The sequence below is a fragment of the Panthera leo genome, chromosome A2 (genome assembly GCF_018350215.1).
Source record: "Panthera leo isolate Ple1 chromosome A2, P.leo_Ple1_pat1.1, whole genome shotgun sequence".
NCBI lineage: Eukaryota > Metazoa > Chordata > Mammalia > Carnivora > Felidae > Panthera > Panthera leo.
Window position 1 is genome coordinate 107,942,436 of NC_056680.1, and position 16,687 is coordinate 107,959,122.

Here is a 16,687-nt window from a genome sequence, read left to right on the forward strand (position 1 = left end):
TCTATATAAGAAATCAACTTTATTTTTTTATTTATTTTTTTAATGTTTATTTATTTTTGAGACAGAGAGAGACAGAGCATGAACGGGGGAGGGTCAGAGAGAGAGGGAGACACAGAATCTGAAGCAGGCTCCAGGCTCTGAGCTGTTAGCACAGAGCCCGACGCGGGGCTCGAACTCACGGACTGTGAGATCATGACCTGAGCCAAAGTCAGACGCTTAACCGACTGAGCCACCCAGGCGCCCGAAGAAATCAACTTTAATCAATGTATATAACACATATAACATGTAATTGTCAAATAAATGATACTGAAAATATATTTGGTTCCATCTTTGTAAAGAAATAGCACAACACAATTGAGCTAAAGGCCATTTAAAATAGAGTCCTGTATTCAAAAAAAAAAAAAAAAAAAAAAAAAAAAAAAAAAAAAAACTAGTAAAAGAAATCCTCAGGCACATTTTCTGATATGACAGTAAATAATCAAATCCATTGCTCAACACCTTTTCTAAGCCTAAAATTAATGTAAGCTGCCTAACAAAAAAGGCTAGCTTCATTATTTGCCTCCTGTGCATTTCATGTTAAATTTTATAAACTGATTTACATGGAAAGTACTAGCAAATAAAATCATAAACAATTTTGTGCATCTGACCAAATTCAGTGAACTGCTTAAATTAGGAAAATAAATAGCAATTTCAAACCCTGTGCTTAATCAAGAAAAATTCATTCATTAAACTTATAAAAAGTATTCTGGAATTTATTATATTTGCATATTCCATTATAACATCACTCTATCTGAAAATAACCATAATTCATTACCAGAATGAATTAAAACTAGTATGTCCTATAAGAATAATTTCTCTCCACAGCGTCAGTTATGTGCCCGTCACAATTAATCCTAGGGAATTTTAATATCCCACAACAAAAACCTTCCAGTAACTATTTAGCCATAAGCAAAGATCTTCTAAAACTTAAAATAACAGACAATTCTTTCTATTCACCACCTCCTACAAGAATGACTTCATCATTCCTCACTTTTGTGTTAGATATGAATCCCTTCATGACTAAACTTTCAAAAGGTTCTCAAGGAATTTAAAACCAGGATTGAGATTTTATTATTATTTTACGCAGGAAATACTTCAGACTTAGTTTATTACCAGAAAACAAATGAAAACATTTGTAGAATTTGTAGAAATGATTACATTTCTGCCACATTTCTACAATGGCCATATACAGCCATGAAAGAGAACACGTTAGTGTACCTAAAGTAAAACATGAAAACATTCAGTATACAATAAGATCATAATTTTTTGAAGGAAAAACAAAAGGCTACAGAAGCAACGTGGTTGAGATTGGAATAGAAGAAGGATTTGTGCTAAGCCCATTGGTCCTTCTTTGACTATTAACCACATACACACACATGCGCACATAGAGAATATCCATTCAAAAATAAAGACAGATAAAGGGCGTGAAATATACACATTGTAAAAAGTAAACCCAGTATGATGGCAGTGAGAATTACAGCCAGCTCTCTTTTGTTTTTTAAGAACTTGTGACCTAAACACATATTTTGTCAGTCTATTAGTAATAGGGTTAACAGAAGGAAATGTATAGAATAAGTAGTTCAGTAAAAGATGACAAAGACATGTTTAGAATCTGGTAAGAAACTTAACAGGACCACAGATTTTTATAACTTAAATTCAATAAGGCCTCAAGTCAATACCTTGTGAAGCAAAGAAAGAAAACATTACACTTAAAAGAAGGCATCAGTATGTTCTTCCAATTGTCATTTGTTCTTTATTGGGAAAGAATATTAAATACATATATGTGTGTATGTATACTTTTAACCTTTTTCAATATTATTTAACACATCCATGAATGCATAAAAGTAACAAGTTTATATGATACAGTACACAGTGGATTGATTCTGTTCCTAGCTCTGCCATTGGTGAGCTGTGGAACCTTCTGGAAACAATTTACATTGCTGAGTTTCCCCAGATGTCACAGTATCAAGAGTCAATGGATGGTGGTTTTCTATTTTTTTTATTTGCTAACATGTTCAAATATTAAACATTTTGAAGTATTTTACAGACCATATATTCTGATCTGTTATGTCAATAAACTACTTCCAGGTAACTAGAACTAAATTAGGTACTTTTGAAGGTTTATTTGTATTTTTCAAAGCATTAAAATTCCATATGGTAATGTATGTTTTTTGCTAAATTCAGGAAAAGATTCCTAACACTCATAAAGCACCAATAAAATTATAGTCTACATAGTCAAAAATTAGAGTTTTTGTGCTATTATCCAGATGAATACTGTGAATTTATTTTGTAGTGGGGAAGTGGTAAAAATTTTCTCAAGTAAAAGAGTTTGCTTCATTTCTCAGTTTTGAACTTATGTTTTTTGCCAATTTTATTCTGCTTTTAAAAATTAAACATTTCATTGGTGTCTATTATATGAAACAGCTTTACTCATTGAAAAAGTAAGCTTTAAACAAGAATAAACTGTTCATTATATCATCTGATAATAGTAGGAACGGATGTTTTGCACAAAACTTGCCAGATCCAAATAAATGAGAACCTCTCTTTTGCTTTTTGCACCTGGGAAGGAATTTTTTAAAGTTTTACAATTAGTTTTACATAACCTTGGCTGGAAAACAACTAAGTTTTGCTTCCCAAAACTCTTATTCTCCACTGTTGGAAAAAAACAGTTCCCTGATCATTAATTACCAAGCAAAGAACTCAGTCTATAATTGAGATTCTTAGCACTTTTGCATCTTATTTAAGTAAAAGCCTATTTTTGGGGGGGTGGGGGAATGATTTTCATAACAAATTTTATGAGTTCACCTTTTACTATTTGAATATATTTAATATATTACTTTATTTTTCTAAATATTTTTTCATAATTTAAATAATGGAAAAAAAACACAATCAAAGTAGAAAGTAAAGAAATGAACATGCCCCATGTTGCTAGCTATAATATCAGGTGATTCCAAAGAAAGTTTTCAGTTAATCCTCTTGAGAGTTGCAATCTGAAAAAGTTGCTAGCTGTGTACCCCCCACCCCCACCCGCACTGGTAACTACAAAGAAGAGAAGGCTAACAGTAATTTCAGTCAACTCAAGATAAAAACGGTTCCTTGATAATTTATGATACATTAAACAGCATCAGAAATCTCTTCTGAAAAGGGCTCTCAAAACATAACTCCTACACAATTTAACAAAAGAAAACATGGGATTTTATGCTTATAAGGTTTTTCTTGATAAAAGACATATGAAAGAACGTACATTTTAAAAATTCCTTTGTGCCAGTCTCTAAAATATATACATATATATACATATATATATACATATACATATATATACATATACATATACATACATATACATATATATACATATATATATACATATATATATATATATATATATATATATATATATATATATATGGACATCTGGGTGGCTCAGTTGGTTAAGCGTCACACTTCAGCTCAGGTCATGATCTCGCAGTTCTTGAGTTCGAGCCCTGCGTCAGGCTCTGTGCTGACAGCTCAGAGCCTGGAGCCTGTTTCAGATTCTGTGTCTCCCTCTCTCTCTGCCCCTCCCCCACTTGCACTTTACCCCTCTCTCTCAAAAAATAAACAAGCATTAAAATTTCTTTAAATACGTATTTTTTTCTTTCAAGTTAGAAGAATTTTCCTAGTACAAGACATGCTTCTTATCTGATTACCTGTTTCTAAAGGCTCACAGTTAAAAGGCTACATAGGCTAACAAATGTCATCCTAACATAGATGCAGACTCAATGAAAAACAAAACGCTCATAAATTGAGCCCACTCAACTACCTCTGCCTACTTTAATGCTGCATCTATGTAGGCCCAACAGTCAATAGTATCAGTCTGCATCTGGTCAAACCAATTTTAAAAATTCTAATGGTTTAATATGATTACAACAAAATTAAATTACAACTATCAAAATTTGGGATTTTATTAAGTTGAACAAATTAACATTGGTAAAATCCATAAATTCTACTCAACACCATTGACAAATGAGAACTTGGCTAAATTAAACCCTTAAAAAGAAATAAAATAAGAATTATGACCCCAAAGAGAATTTTGAACAAGATATTAAGATATTTTTACAAAATTAAAAATGTCCAAAAATATTTTTATAAAAATGACCACTTGAAATGAAGCATGTCATAGCATATTATCATGCAATGTTCACAAGACTAAGCAAAGATGCCTCTTCCAAACACTCTAATTTTTTAAACAGATAAAATTATTTTGATCATTATCTTAGTTATTTTAAGATAAAGTCCTAATTGTTTTTTCTACTTTTCATGGTGAAATTTTATTTCTTCTTCTAAGCAGATCTTAAGGCAGTAGCATCTTTCCTGTCAGTTTACCTGAGATCGCAAAAACCTCCTACAGTCAGTATTTCCTAACCCATTTCAGCTTCATAAACGCAGAGAGAAGTTGATCTTCAGACAATCAACACCCTGAAATAAAATTTACTTTAGCTAAATACCTGTGTGTGGTGAATAAGCTTAGGAATTCCCTGAGCTTGCAATGATGGGTTAACAAGGCATAAAGAATTAGAAAGCCATAGGATGCTCACACCCAAGTTTGGGTAAAGAAGATTAGGGAAATAGGTATAGATAGGGCAGGGAAAGGCCCCAGTATAGGATAAAGGTATATGAGGTAAACAATATTAGGTATTCAGGGCAGAAACGCCCCCCAACTTAGTACAACAACAGAAAGCTGCTTTCAAAAAAAAAAGAAGGAAGGACCAAGTTAGGTAAACAGGTAAATAGGGCTATAGACAGCTGCAGGGCGAAGTAGCCCAGTGCAGGGGGAAGTTGCCCCAAGTGGAGTTGATTAGCAAAAGAAAGGTGCCCTGTTGACCCTGAGGTGTCTTGCTCTGTCTTTCTCATCCCCTAGACCAGTTTAGGTAAACACAGTTGGTGCCTCATGTCTGCTGTAAACAACCTTCCACCCACCGCCAGGATTTTGTTTTAACCCAAACCCCTAACACTGCATATCGTCAAAAACCCCTTTCCCTCACATCCATGAGTTAATGTTCACAGTTTCATTGTCTCTTTGTGCCCATCCATCACCATGTTTATAAGCCTTCTGATCCTAATTAAAATGGTGCAAGGACCTCTAATAGGGGCTCTTATCTTCTCCAGAACATTAGCCATCTCTAGCATTTTAATCCTGCGTCCCACTTTCTTGCTGGACAAGAAAAAACTCCAGACCCAGAGTCTACAACACCTGTGTACCAAGAATCTAACACCATTAACCAGTCATTCCTTCAGTGCTTAGCTCCCTCCAAGGGATTAAAGTTTCAGATGAGGTTGAAGGTCCGATGTACCACTTAAATGACTACCAAATAACATTTAATAGCAAATTCCAAAATATTTTTCTACATCTCCTTGAAAATTTAAGACAATGTGAGTTTCACCAGCATGGCAGACCAGACACCAATTTCCAACACTTAAAACCTGATCAAGTGTTGGGGCACCTGGGTGGCTCAGACAGTTAAGCATCTCATCTTATTTTCAGCTCAGGTCATGATCTCATGGTTCCTGAGTTCAAGCCCCACATGGGGCTCTGTGTTGACAGTCTGAGCCTGCTGGGATTCTCTCTCTCTCCCTCTGCGCCCTTCCCCATCCTCTTGCTCTCTCTCAAAAATAAATTTAAAAAAAAATTTAAAACACAAACAAACAAAAACTGACCATGTATTACTTTTGCCAAACAACATGTCCCAGCTTAACGTCAGCCCCATTTCCTCTGAAAGTTTGCCCTTGTAGAGTGAATCATGGTAACATTGCAAATGACCACCTTAACTAGTCTCTCAGTTGAAAAAAATCCTAATACCTCATCAACCACAATTTTACTTTGCCACTGGGTGATTCCCAAGTCTTCCTCTCTTCAGATGGACTGAAATTGGAAGCTGATAAACCCTCACATAGGAAAAAAAGGACCACTGTACTACATTTCAGCCTAGACAAAATAGGGTTTTAAACATTTACAATACATGCATTCAATAACTACGGAATCACCTAATTCCAAAACAATAATGGATTTATTTTTCTATGACCCTGAAGTCATTTTAGATTTATTTTCTGGTGAATAAAACCTGCCTGTTCAGGGAAGGAAATAAGCAAATTCTTTGGCAACTCTTCTGAGATTTTAGAAATGTTTAAAAGCCTTATTTAAAAAAAAAAATAAAAAGACATAATTTAATCTTCTAGCAAAGTAATTCAGATAAAAGTAAAATACCCATACCATTCTAGACTGGTATGACCTGCCTATAGTAACATCTTTCCAGTTACATACATATGGATCTATATCTTCATGTGTACTCATACTTCTATCTCCAGACACTGCATGCATTGTTTTTTTTTTTTTTCTACTTACTCATGTATAACTTATGTCCCCAGATATTTAGACTCAAATTTAAGTTTTTATCTTATTCATTTTGCAACTAGAATGATATTTTCTACACAACTATTCATTTGGGGAATATTTGAATGAATCTGCCAAAGATTAAGTCATAGGAAAACTGAAATGGCCTTGTGGTCATTTGGGGAAAAGTACTATCAGAAAGAAATGGGATGAAGCCTTTATTGAATCATTTACAGGACAATTCAAAAATCCAGAAAAATTCACTTGCCTCTCAATCCAAGAACACAGCATTCTTTATTTTACCTTTCCAGTGATTTGGTCCATTCTAAGGATACAGACTCTAGATATGTTCTATTGACATTTTACTATTAAGTTTAATAATAACTTTCATATCCCTACACTGAGTCTACCTATTCACTGAGAAAATAATGGGTGAACAAACATTAATCATGCAGTAATAACAAGTCTCCAATTTAAACATTTTCCAATGTTTATGGTATACAGATTTATAATAATACTATCCTCAAACTAGTTCTAGGAGACATTTACTCTCTAATTAGAGGACTATCCATCTTTTTCCTTGGTTTGATACAGAACACCAGGGAATCAAAAATAAATAAATAAATAAAATTCTAGCACTTACTGGGATACATAAAATAGAACTCAACAGAAATAAACAGAAAACTAAATTCAAATATTTATGGAAAAATACAAAAAAACAGGTTGACGTGCAATGAAAGAGAACAGTTAAAAACTGTGTGTGTATGTCCACGCACACACGTGTGTTTGTTGGTGAGAGGCAGAGGAAAAAGGTAGAAAGGAAATTCAAAGCTAAGGCAGATTCCCACCTGAGTCCCAGCCACAACTACTGCTGCTAAGAGAAATCAGCTTGTAGGAAACAAGTTTTTGTGATAGATCTGATACAGCACACGTAAGATGATAATGAAGTACTCAAACTGAAGTACCTAATAGAATGTTGAAAAATGTATGATTCAAACTCAGCATTCAGATTAGAGAGCAGTGGAAGTGAACTTTGAGTCATCTAATCTAAATGGGAAAGAAGAGGAGCTAAGCTATTAAAGCTTTTTTTTAAATTTATTTATTAAATGAAACACTACACGCCTCCCAAAGAGATACCAACTTCAGTTTGCATTTATGTATTCATTCATTCTTCTTAATCCTTACAATGATTTAAGAAGTAGGGTTATTAGCCTCATTTCTAAAATGAGGAAAGCAAATGTCAGGAAACTTAACCAAGGTGACCAAGGAACTGAGAAATTCCGAGTTTAAAGCCATTTGCTCCCTTCATAATGCTGTATACACTTTAGAGTATTATTTGGGGACATGGAGAGAAGGAGATTTCTAAGTAACTTAACACAAAGGGAGGAATAGAGGGCTATACATAGGACTTTTAACCTAACTGTACCCTACAGAGCCTTAGAGCCTTCCAGCATTAAGTAAATTTCCTGTTTCCCACAACACCCCCCAATGGAAGGCACTGATACTTCTGTTAAAATCAGTCACTTGTGGAACTTGATTTTCCATAATCAGCAGGATCCATGGAACTTACCATTAGAATATAGGCCCACATACAATAGGACAGTAAAACCAGTCTTCCCCAGTTGCTAATTTGGATGTATTTGCCATGCTAGAGTTAAATTCATTTGTATTACAAATTTTCTTTTTGTATTAATGATCTTACCTACCATGAACTACATTCTAAATTCCCACACTATTGGGATGGGCCCAAGATTAGAAACTTGGCAATTGTTAAGCAAATGATTGGAGAATGTCACATTTAGAACCCCTTCCCACAGTAAAATATCACAGACTACACTCTACTCAGCTAGTCTCTGATTTTATTCCTTCCTGGTTGTGTTGAGATCTCCCTCTTTTGTACAGTTTAATAGACCAATCAAAAAAACGCTGTATTAAACATGTACTTGTAGTCTTTCACAGGAAAGACCTTCCCAAAATTTTCATGGGCCACCTCCAAGGAATTCTCTTTCATCTGTTTCTCCTTCTACTTTGCTGTCCAAGTGACAGAGAAGATGATACAACCTAAGAGACAATTTACTTCCACATGCTATTTTCCCTCTTTTTTTTTTTTTAACCTCGGTATTTTTTCTCCAATGGTATTTTGCTAACATGCTAATAAGCTCTTTCATATTCTCCAAACAGCTAGTGAATTCAGCAGTATACTTTGCAATTTAATGAAGAAAAAGAAATAAAACTGGTTGCTAGATTAATTTTTTGCCTAAACTTGTCAATTCAAACAAATAACTACAGTAATAAGGGAACAAAGTCATGGAAGTCATAACAAGAGAGAAACCTCGGGAATCCGTAAAAGGAGTTTCTTCTGGGTTTGGGTAAATTTCCTCAATTGGATGAAATTTTGTTAAAAAGAAAAACTTAATCCCAAGGAAGGAAGCCTAAGGATGAGGAGTTAAATCTGAATTAAATCACTTACTGAAATAACAACAACAGGATATAAAATGGAAAGATTACTCTCTTCCAGCATATCCACTAACTTCCGGATTTCCTCAAAATCAGAGGTCATAACCTGAAAGACCAGAAAATAAAAGGAAGTGAAAAGAAGTTCTTAAACGATTTAAAAGTTAATTCAAGAATTAAAAGTTAATGAAGGAGGGGCGCCTGGGTGGTTCAGTCGGTTAAGTGGCTGACTTCAGCTCCGGTCACTATCTCGCCAGTCCGTGAGTCCGAGCACCGCGTCGGGCTCTGTGCTGACAGCTCAGAGCCTGGAGCCTGTTTCAGATTCTGTGTCTCCCTCTCTCTGACCCTCCCCCATTCATGCTCTGTCTCTCTCTGTCTCAAAAATAAATAAACATTAAAAAAAAATTTAAAAAAAAAATTAAAAAAAGTTAATGAAGGAAAAAATATGGAGCTTTTACATACACATCCAAAATATTTATCAAGCTTAATTTTCACTTTTTGAAAATTTGAAAATTTTTTGAACAACTTTCAAGGATACCCATACGGTCATATCTATTAAAATTTGAATTCTTCATTAATTCAAACCTGCGTCATCTTATCTGCTTCTTACCAAATAACTGAAAATGGCATCTACAGAAATATCACCTTCTTCTCATTATGGGAATTAACTTGTGAGAAAATATTTTTTTTATTTCAAAAATTAAAAAATACAACTTCCAAATATACACTGAATAACACAGCTCATCACAAAAACTTAAATTCAAAGAATTAAAAATCAAGAAATAATTATCTTGCACATTACATTTACACAGATCATCAAAGGCTTTGAACCATTTAAGGTCACTACTTACATTCACGCAAACGTAACTGTAGCACTGCTCTGACATGATTTGATCAAGATCTCTGCCAGTGTGACACGGAAGTCGAGACGTGACTTTTACATGCTAGGAGAATAAATAATTAAGAAAGAGCAGTTTATAAACTAGATAGACCAAATCAGAACCTAAACTAATGTCACAAATGAGCATAAAATTTCAATAGACACAAAAAGCCAAAGACCATAAAAGTCAAAATAATTCAGGCTAAAGTTTATGAAGCTTCCAAGAAAAAGACATCTGAACTACTCCATGACTGATGCATATTATTTTGGTGAGCAGAGATACAGATAAAGGAAATAGTTTCAAATAAGTAAAGGTACAGGATATATGCAGGGATAGGCAGTACCTGTTTTTTTCTTATACAAATCAGAAAATTCTGGATTATAATCAAATGGTTGGTTAGATGGGAGTTGTTGGATGATTCTGCAAACATGTTAAATTCTACAGTTAGATAGATTCTGCCAAACCTGGAATGACTAGAAGCAGGAAAAGCATTAAGAAATTATTAGTGAGGGAGGAGTCAACATGGTGGACACAGCACTATCAATAGCCAAAGTATGGAAAGAGCCCAAATGTCCATCAATTGATAAATGGATAAAAAAGCTGAAACACATACCTACATATACACAATGCAATACTACTTGGCAATGAGAAAGAATGAAATCTTGCCATTTGCAGCCACATGGATGGAATTGGACGGTATTATGCTAAGTGAAGTAAGTCAGTCAGAGAAAGACAGATATTGTATGTTTTCACTGATAAGAATTTGTGAAACTTAACAGAAGACCATGGGGGGAAAAATAGTTTTAAACAAAACAAACCATAAGAGACTCTTAAATACAGAGAACAAACTGAGGGTTGATGGGGTGGGGGAGAGGGGAAGTGGGTGACAGGCACTGAGGAGGACACTCGTTGGGATGAGCACTGGGTGTTGTATGTAAGCAATGAATCATGGCAATCTATCCTGAAGCCAAGAGCACCCTGTATACACTGTATGTTAGGTAACTTGACAATAAATTATATTTAAAAAATTATTATAATAATCTGAGAGAGAAATAAGACTTGAACTAGGACAATGATAATAAAACAAGAGATGAAGAGATTATTACTAGAGGTGGTCCCAGACTAGATTTAGAATAGCACATATAATACAAAAATTCTCCTAATGAGACTTTTATTCCATAAACTCAATATTCTAATTAACTTCCATTGTTTCCCTCTAATATCAATAAGAACAAAAACTTAATTATTAAACAAGAGGCCTTTTATGTATGTTATTTTAATTCCCCAGAAAGCCACATTTCAATGGTTAATACTGGCATTACATTTACAATGCTTTACAATTTATGATTCTAAAACAGTAGGCCAGTCCCTTAGTAAAACATTAAACCGTGTACTTCCAAAAACATTACATAGTAAGTAGGATTCATCTTAGTTCTATGTAATTTTGACAGAATATTAGAGAAGGGGAAGTAAATGTTTTGAAGTCTTAGCACTGCTACGAATTAATTGGCTTGCAAATTTCAAGACTTTTCTTTCATTTTAAAATTCTTATTGAGTACCAAGTTCGAGACAACATTAAAAAAATTAACAAAATAGTTCCATTTGCACCAGCCATATACTGATAGTTAAACAGAGAAGAAATTATTGGCTTTCACTGTGCAACATTAAGTTTGTTCAAGGAATCACATCTTCTAGATATTACAAGGAGATAATTTTCCAGGGATGTCTTATATACCCAAACATTTTCAAAGACATTAATAGCTAACGCACTCCAGATGGACTTTTCAAAGATGTCTGCATAACAGGCAGATTTGCAAAGATAGGGATGTCTCTTCCTGGAGTATATTTGTGCATATTCCAAAAAATAAAGGTAGCCTCCTCTCTCTCCCTGGGGCAGATCCGCTTGACATTCCAGAGGAGTAAAGACAACGTCTCTTTTTTTTGCCCATGGTCCCTAAACAAATTAAGTGCTTCCCAACATCAACATCTTTAATTTACCTCAACTAGAACAGCACCTAGTGGTTAACAGCATTCCCCTGTAGGAATTGCAATGTAGACCATCAGTGCAATGCTATATTCTCCTTAATGCTACTGCTGTTAACAAATAGTCTTTCCTCTGACCACAGAGTTAAGGTCTTATGCCAGTATTTAAGATATTAGTGTGAACAGGGGCGCCTGGGTGGCTCAGTCGGTTAAGCATCCGACTTCGGCTCAGGTCATGATCTCACCGTCCGTGAGTTCGAGCCCCGCATTGGGCTCTATGCTGACAGCTCAGAGCCTGGAGCCTGTTTCGGATTCTGTGTCTCCCTCTCTCTCTGACCCTCCCCTGTTCACGCTCTGCCTCTGTCTCAAAAATAAACGTTAAAAAAAAAATTAAAAAAAAAAAGATATTAGTGTGAATGTCTGCATACAAGTACTATAAAATTCCTTAGATCCTGCCAAGTTTGACTTAACAGATATGAAATAAAACAATCACAACATGAGATAGTAACTTCAACAAATGTGAAATGTGAATTTTACAAAATGATTTCATTTAAAATTTTCTTTTGCATATACATAAATGAGGTCTAGGATGAGAACACGAGAGACTGATTTAACTTTTGAAGTACTGAAATGGATAAAATTCTTAAGGAAAGGATATGGGGTCCTTGTGCACAGAAACACGAATGTTCTTCCCACCAGCAAATACTTGATATATAGGTATTTTAAATGTAAAACAGTTTCAAGACAGGGAGGGGGACAAAACATAAGAGACTCTTAAATATGGAGAACAAACAGAGGATTACTGAAAGGGTTGTGGGAGGGGGGGATGGGCTAAATGGGTAAGTGGCATTAAGGAAATCTACCCCTGAAATCATTGTGGCACTATATGCTAACTAACTCTGATATAAATTTAAAAAAAAAAAAAAATAGTTTAAAAAAAGTCTTGTTTCAAGAAAAATGGTGTATTGTTCTTAAAACCAACTACTTGAAAAAGGTAAAAAAAAAAAAAAAAAAAAAAAAAAAAAAAAAAGATCCAAAAATACCACTACCTAGTAACAATTACCCTGAACATTAGCTAAATATCATTCCAACAATACTTTATTAATTCTATTAATATATGCAGTAAGATTGTAGGACAAAAGGATGAAGAAACAAAAGCAATATGGCACTCAAATCAGATAACACAAAGGTCTTTTTTTAGCTCGTTAGGAAAGAAAATTCAGTAGAGTAAAACTGAAGCAAATGCTGCTAAATCTCAGGTAATTTTTCACTTTCAGAGCCCTAAACTTCTAAACGTTAGGAAGAGGTAGTATGGATAGGATTAAAATACTGGATTTTTAATGGCAATGCATTTTATTTGTCGGCATTAGCTGTCCTCCTTCTATGAAAGAAATAGCACATTTTAGCTTCCACCTAGAGCCTAGTTCTGGTAATCATGTGATTTTTACCCATTTAATAAGATTAAATTCACATCCTATTCTAACACCATAAAACCCACAACCTAGACTTATCTACACTCAAAAGCATTGACTTTTTAAATTTTGTTTAATATTTATTTATTTTTGAGACACAGAGTGCAAGTGGGGGAGGGGCAGAGAGGGAGACACAGAATCTGAAGCAGGCTCCGGGCTGGCAGCACAGAGCCTGACAGTGGAGCTCGAACCCACAAACCGTGAGATCATGACCTGAGCCAAAGTCAGAGGCCCAAATGAGTGAGCCACTCAGGTGCCCCCCAAATCATTGACCTTTTAAACAAAATTTCTCCATTTTTAAGCTCTTCATTTTAATTCCCTTCTTTATTTGATAAACTTTATCTGCAAGTAGTTTCTTTAGTTGGTTTTCCTTTTTTTTTTTTTTTTTTTTTTTTTTTTTTTTTTTTTTTTTTACAAAAGCCTCAACATCTTTATGTTCCTTGAGTTTTGCTTTTACGTTCAAAGAACCTATTACCCAGGAATCAAAGTTGGGTTCGCTCTTCTCTCACAGATTTGTAGTCACTGTTCCACCACCTCCAAGAATTATATATTTATCCTAAAGCTTATAATCCATCTGTCAGTCACCTACTCTCCATTCATTATGTCACCGGGTAGATTCAACATCAGTAGTTCTAATACGAAATACAGTAGACATTATATTTGGTTTTCCTCCTATTGTTTTTTGACTGAAAATTTGGCTGGTGGTCCCATTCTTGGATTCTATATGCATTCCCTCTGAAGTTCACAGACACTGTTTCCTTTTATTTGGATAGTGAATATTGTGGAGACGCAAGAGGTCAGGCAGAGTATCCTTTTTTCCTTTAACTTTTGATTTTATTTTCTTACACCTAGGTCCCTATGTGAAGAATTCTTTATGAGGAAATTCAAAATCCTAATCAGAATCAACATGTGTTTAATTGTCAATTTTTATACCTCAGTTTTTCCCAAGTATGCCTGTTAGGTCTTACAGCATCAGTTAGTCATTTCAAGAAAATTCTCTTCAAGCTTCCCCAAGAAGCATTATCCTATGCTGAATGCCTTTATCATCATTCACATCTATTCTCTTTTAGTTATCTTTTACTTAGAACACACTCTAATTATTTCAAGTTTCCCACTATCATAATAATCTGACATCAGCTGTAGTCTATTTTTAATCCATTATTTTTGTTTTAATATTGATTCTTTGAGAGAGAGAGAGAGAGAGAGAGAGAGAGAGAGAGACAGACACAGAGCATGAGCGGGGGAGGGGCAAAAAGAGAGGGAGACACAGAAACTGAAGCAGGGTCTAGTCTCTGATGTGTTAGTACAGAGCCCCACACAGGGCTCAACCCCACGAACCCCAAGATCATGACCTGAGGCAAAGTTGGACTGCCAACCAACTGAGCCACTCAGGTGCCGCTCTGATCTGTTAAGCAGTTCTAAAACAGTGCTGCTTTAGTCTGAATTTTGTTTCCTCTGATAGTTAATAACTGTATTCATCTTTTGGCATCCCATCTTTGAAGTTTGTCTTTAACCTTTGTGAATTCATTTTTTTAATCTTTTTATGTTTATTTATTTTGAGACAGAATTCAAGTGGCATAGGGGCAGAGAGAGAGGGGAAAGAGAGAATGCTGACCAGGTTCCACACTGTTAGTGCAGAGACCAATGTGGGGCCCAAACTCAGGAATTATGAGATTATGACCTGAGCTGAAATCAAGAGTCAGATGTGTAACCTAGTGAGCCATCCAAGTGCCCCTTGAATACAAATTTTTACTGAATTGTACCAAAGAAAATGTATGATAACATTTTAAGGAGTGAGCTGTGGGGTTTCTTTCATATTTTTAAAATCTGATTTGCATGGAGTATGATTTTTTGATATGAATTGCAGAGTTCCCTAATTATTTTTTCTCACAAGTTGTAGAGTTAAGAATCAGTAGGCACTGAAAAATTTCCCTGCCTCTGCTGCTGTAGTACAAAGATTTAAAAGGTTTTCTCTGACTTTTCCCTGACCTTCATTTCAGCACATCCATCGGTTTCTCCCTCAATTAAAATTTAAGAATTTTCGGGGCGCCTGGGTGGCTTGGTCGGTTAAGCGTCCGACTTCGGCTCAGGTCATGATCTCACGGTCCATGAGTTCGAATCCCGCGTCAGACTCTGTGCTGACAGCTCAGAGCCTGGAGCCCGTTTGAGATTCTGTGTCTCCCTCTCTCTCTGCCCCTCCCCTGTTCATGCTCTGTCTCTCTCTGTCTCAAAAATAAATAAACGTTAAAAAAAATTTTTTTTAAAAATTTAAGAATTTTCTGGATAATCACCATTTGCCCTTTCACAGTGTCTTATAGATCCAGGGGTGGGGTTTGGAAGACATGACAAACCAGATGAAGGTGCAGGTAGATTCACTGATAAGAGACCCCTTTGTGGTTCAAAAACAACAGTCTTTCTACTGCATCATCACATGATAGCAAAAGCAAGGGAGCTCTCAGGAGTCTCTTTTGTAAGACAACTGACCCCTTCATGAAGTCCCCATCCTCATGACCTAATCATCTCCCACAAGCCTCACCTCTTAATACCACCACACTGAGGTTAGGATTTCAAAATATAAATTCTGAAAGAGAACACATTCAGTCTATAGCACTTACGCATCATACATTCTTTAAAAAAAAAAAAAAAGTATTCACTAAGTGTCAAGAGTATTTGAAGATTAATATTCCTAAAACTGAGTTTCATTTTTTCGATTCAGAATATTTAAGAACATATAGTTATATATAGAACATGTATGTGTTTATTTTTTTTTAACGTTTATTTATTTTTGAGACAGAGAGAGACAGAGCATGAATGGGGGAGGGTCAGAGAGAGGGAGACACAGAATCTGAAACAGGCTCCAGGCTCTGAGCTGTCAGCACAGAGCCTGACGCGGGGCTCGAACTCACAGACTGCGAGATCATGACCTGAGCCGAAGTCGGCCGCTTAACCGACTGAGCCACCCAGGCGCCCCCAACATGTATGTGTTTAGATTGAATTTCCAATTGTGAAATTGTCTTTAAAGTACTCCATAATCTAATTATATTCAACTATTGTCTTTTGTAATGTTTATTTTTGAGAGAGAGACTGAGAGAGACAGTGTGAGAGAGAGAGAGAGCGTGGAGGTGGGGCAGAGAGAGAGAGGGAGACATAGCATCTGAAGCAGACTCCAGGCTCTGAGCTGTCAGCACAGAACCCAACGTGGGGTTCAACCTCACGAGCCCTGAGATCATGACCTGAACCTAAGTCTGATGCTTAACCGAGTCACCCAGGCACCCCGCTATTCAAATGTTATTAACCATCCAACTTGACTTATCAACTCTTCTCATCAACACAGGTATTCTTAAACTCTAAGGCCATTTTCTACTATTGCCACAAATACTGGGTTCATTCTTGCCTGTGAGGGTTTTAGCTGATAATGATTTCAATATATACTTGTTTCCTTATTAAAGTTTTTATTTCTTAATTATTAACAGTTAATAAATACAATA

General features: G+C 35.4%; 1 protein-coding gene across 1 annotated transcript in view; it reads right to left on the bottom strand.

Annotated features, from left to right (window-relative positions):
* Nucleotides 1-16,687, bottom strand: part of CRPPA (CDP-L-ribitol pyrophosphorylase A) — a 323,296-nt gene that overhangs the window by 141,236 nt on the left and 165,373 nt on the right. Inside the window, exons 7-8 of the mRNA XM_042919329.1 lie at nucleotides 9,715-9,807; nucleotides 8,880-8,972 (exon numbers count right to left, since the gene is read on the bottom strand). Of these exons, the coding sequence (XP_042775263.1) occupies nucleotides 8,880-8,972; nucleotides 9,715-9,807 (186 nt within the window). The remainder of the gene's footprint in view (nucleotides 1-8,879; nucleotides 8,973-9,714; nucleotides 9,808-16,687) is intronic.